General features: G+C 66.9%; 1 protein-coding gene across 17 annotated transcripts in view; it reads left to right on the top strand.

Annotated features, from left to right (window-relative positions):
* Positions 1-2,939, top strand: part of LOC121017523 (monocyte to macrophage differentiation factor 2) — a 131,454-nt gene that overhangs the window by 106,309 nt on the left and 22,206 nt on the right. For all 17 annotated transcript variants that reach the window (XM_040455764.1, XM_040455766.1, XM_040455765.1 and 14 more), the window contains 2 exons: positions 361-593; positions 2,253-2,891. In XM_040455764.1, the coding sequence (XP_040311698.1) occupies positions 361-593; positions 2,253-2,891 (872 nt within the window). The remainder of the gene's footprint in view (positions 1-360; positions 594-2,252; positions 2,892-2,939) is intronic.

The raw sequence follows: 2,939 nt of genomic DNA, 5'->3' as shown, positions 1-2,939 counted from the left end.
ACACACACACACACACACACACACACACACACACACGGGTGGCCTGGCAGGGCTTTAGGGACAAGCCCCTCGGTGGCCCAGGGGAAGTGAAGGTGGCAGTGGGTTTGGCGTCCTGAGGGGAGGGCTGCCGGGTGGCTGGTCCAGGTGGGTCACTGGGTTCCCATGGGCGTCTCTGGACATGGACGGCTGGCCCGTCTCCTCTCGGGAACCTCGGAGGTGCCCCGGCCTCACGAGTCTCGCGGTCTCCTCTATAGCAGTTGACAAAACAGCGACTGACCAGCGTTAGAAGGGGACCCAGGAGGTCTCATTTCAGAAGGCCCCGGAGGCTCTGTTTACCTAACCGTGTTGCTTCCGTTTCAGGGATAAACGCCCAAGCCCGGAGGCTGCAGCGGAGCCGCGCCAAGGGGACCCCGGCCCTGGCTTCGGGCGCCGCCCAGAGCCCCCCCACATCCCGGCTGCGCCGCACCGTCAGCGAGACCAGCCTGAGCTCGGCCACCGCCCAGGGCGCCGAGGACCGTGGCCCGGACGCCATGCGCTACTCCCTGTACGAGTCGCCCCACCTGCTGCTTCTGCAGGGCTACAGCCAGCAGCATGTGAGCCACCCCCCGCAGCCCTGCCGCCCTGAGCTGACCCAGTGCCCGCTTGGCGTTGTCGCGGCAGACGGCCTCCTCGCCCGTTAGCTGCGTCAGCTGGGAGCTCCTGCCGCTACAGGCGCTTGCGTGATGAGGCTGGAGAAACGGGGTGGTGGGGACCACCATGCAGGGCTGTCCTGGATTCTGGGGGAAGTGGAGGCTTCCTCTGTGCTGTGTTTCCAGAGCATTCTATGTCTGGGCTCCAGGAGGAAGCGGCGGGGGAGAGGGCTCACCTGGTGCCGGGCCTCTCGGTACTGCTTGTCTGCCCCTTTCCTTGTGTGTCTCGGGCCGTGCCCTGCCATGCCTTTGGGGTCCCCGACACGGGTCTGCCTACCTGTCCAGACGACGGTGGCTGCTTGGCCAAGAGCTGTTGTGTCGTACAGCTTCGACTGTACCGCGAGAAGCTTTCCCCGAGGAGGCAGGGAGATGCGCCACCCGTCCCCGGCCCGCATGTCCCACCACTTCTGTGGGAGCCCTTGGCCGGAGGGGTGTGGCCCTCCGAGGTTCCTCGTCCCGCTCTGCACCGTAGGCTCTCCCTTCCTGCTCTCTGGCTCGTGCCGATTTGCCCAGCTCCCTCCCGGCTCCATCCCGGTGCCCGCCATGCAGCGGTGGGGCTGGCGGCGCTCAGGTCTTAGCGATGCCAAACCGGGCCTCGCGCTGGGCGAGCAATAGGAATTGACGAGAGGCCCGACGAGGGTTCCGGGCGAGGCTATCCCAGGACGTGTGCTCGAGCACGAGGGCGGCATCTCAGAGGAAGGAGTCCTCTGCTGACTCTGCGTCTAGAGGTCGGGGAAGAGTTTCCTCGAGAAACAGGTGGGGAGAGGGTGGCGGTGAAGCTTTAGAGGCGAGGGTTTTCTTAGCACCCGTGTACTTCGCGGTTGTGCCTTTGTGCATGCTGTATGTTAAGTCTCCGTCCCGGCTGTGATTTTCAGCTTGTGAACGAGGGGAAGGTAAGTTAGGGGCACGCCTGGTGGGCCCCGTGCACACGCAGGCCAGCGTCGGGGGCCCATCGTGGCACATACCAGCAGGGGCCGGATGTCGCGAGTGCCTTCGGGAGCCGGCCCCTCCTTGAGGTTGGTGTCCTCCGTTCTGCACTCCTGTAGGGCACGTTGCTCTAGGAGACACAGACTCCTGCGTCTTCTCTTAGGGAGCTTTTCTTACGGTAGCATCGCATCAGGTTCCGGGAGAGGCTACAGTCCTGTCCCTGTTCCGTCTCGTGAGAAGTCGTCGGCCCTCGCGAAGCCGGGGCCACAGAGGAGGGTGCTGGCACATGGCTCGGCACAGGTCACGCCGGGGCCTGGCGGCACGTGGCTGTGCCTATAAGCCAGTGTCAGTGCCCAGCTTGGCCCTGTCGGGCCTCTGGTGTCTCACAGCTGGAGTCCTCCCCAGGGTGTCCGGTGTGCCCTGGAGGCTGCTCCGGGAAGCCCTCCTCCCGCGGGGACCGTGGGTGCCCAGCGGGGGGCGGGTGGGTGGCAGGCAGCAGGTTAGGAAGGGCTCCGGGGCAGGGGGGCCCAGGATGGCGAGCCGGCCACCTGGAGCCGGGCCACCTTTTCGTTTCTTCCCCCTGAGGGGTTTGCCTGAGGTGTGTCCGGCCCTTGAAGTCTTGCGTTTGCGTTTCAGGACAGCCTGGTGTACCTGCTCAACCGGGAGCAGCACACGGTGGGCCAGAGGACCCCTTCCAGCAAGCCCAGCGTCAGCCTCTCGGCCCCGGACATCCTGCCCTTGCACTGCACCATCCGCAGGCACCGGCCTCCGGGCCCAGAGAGGCCAGGGAACAGGCTGGTCCTAGAGCCCGTCCCTGGGGCGCCCGTGTCCGTCAACTTCTCGGAGGTGGGGGGCCAGGCCGTGGTGCTGCGCCATGGGGACCTGCTCTCCCTCGGCCTCTACTACCTGCTGCTGTTCAAGGACCCGGCGCAAGCCCAGCCCCTGCCCGCCCAGGCCCTGGCCCGGCTGCGGGCTGGGCCGCGAAGCTGCAGGATGTGCGGGGCCGCGCTCCGGGACCGGGGCACCCCCCGCTCCGGCTGCACGCGTGCCGCTTTCCCCCGGCCGAGGCCGCTGCACCTAGAGTTCGAGCCTGAGGTGGAGGACGCGCTGCTGCAGAGAATCATGACGCTGGTCGAGCCTGGCGGTGACGGCCACAAGCTGGCCCCCGCCTTCCTCCTCTGCCTCTGCGTCCAGCACTCGGCCAACCGCCTGGAGCCCGGCTCATTTGGGCCGCTCCTGCTCAAGATGGCCAAGGCAATCCGAGAGACAGTCTGGGTCAGTCACGGGGCTGCCGTTTGCTGTGGTCCGGGGGGGGGGGGGGGG

This window comes from Herpailurus yagouaroundi, unplaced genomic scaffold (assembly GCF_014898765.1).
Source record: "Herpailurus yagouaroundi ecotype Mexico unplaced genomic scaffold, PumYag 216, whole genome shotgun sequence".
Classification (NCBI taxonomy): Eukaryota; Metazoa; Chordata; class Mammalia; order Carnivora; family Felidae; genus Herpailurus; species Herpailurus yagouaroundi.
Note: the sequence above shows the minus strand (reverse complement) of the source record. Positions and strands in the feature narration are given on the sequence as shown.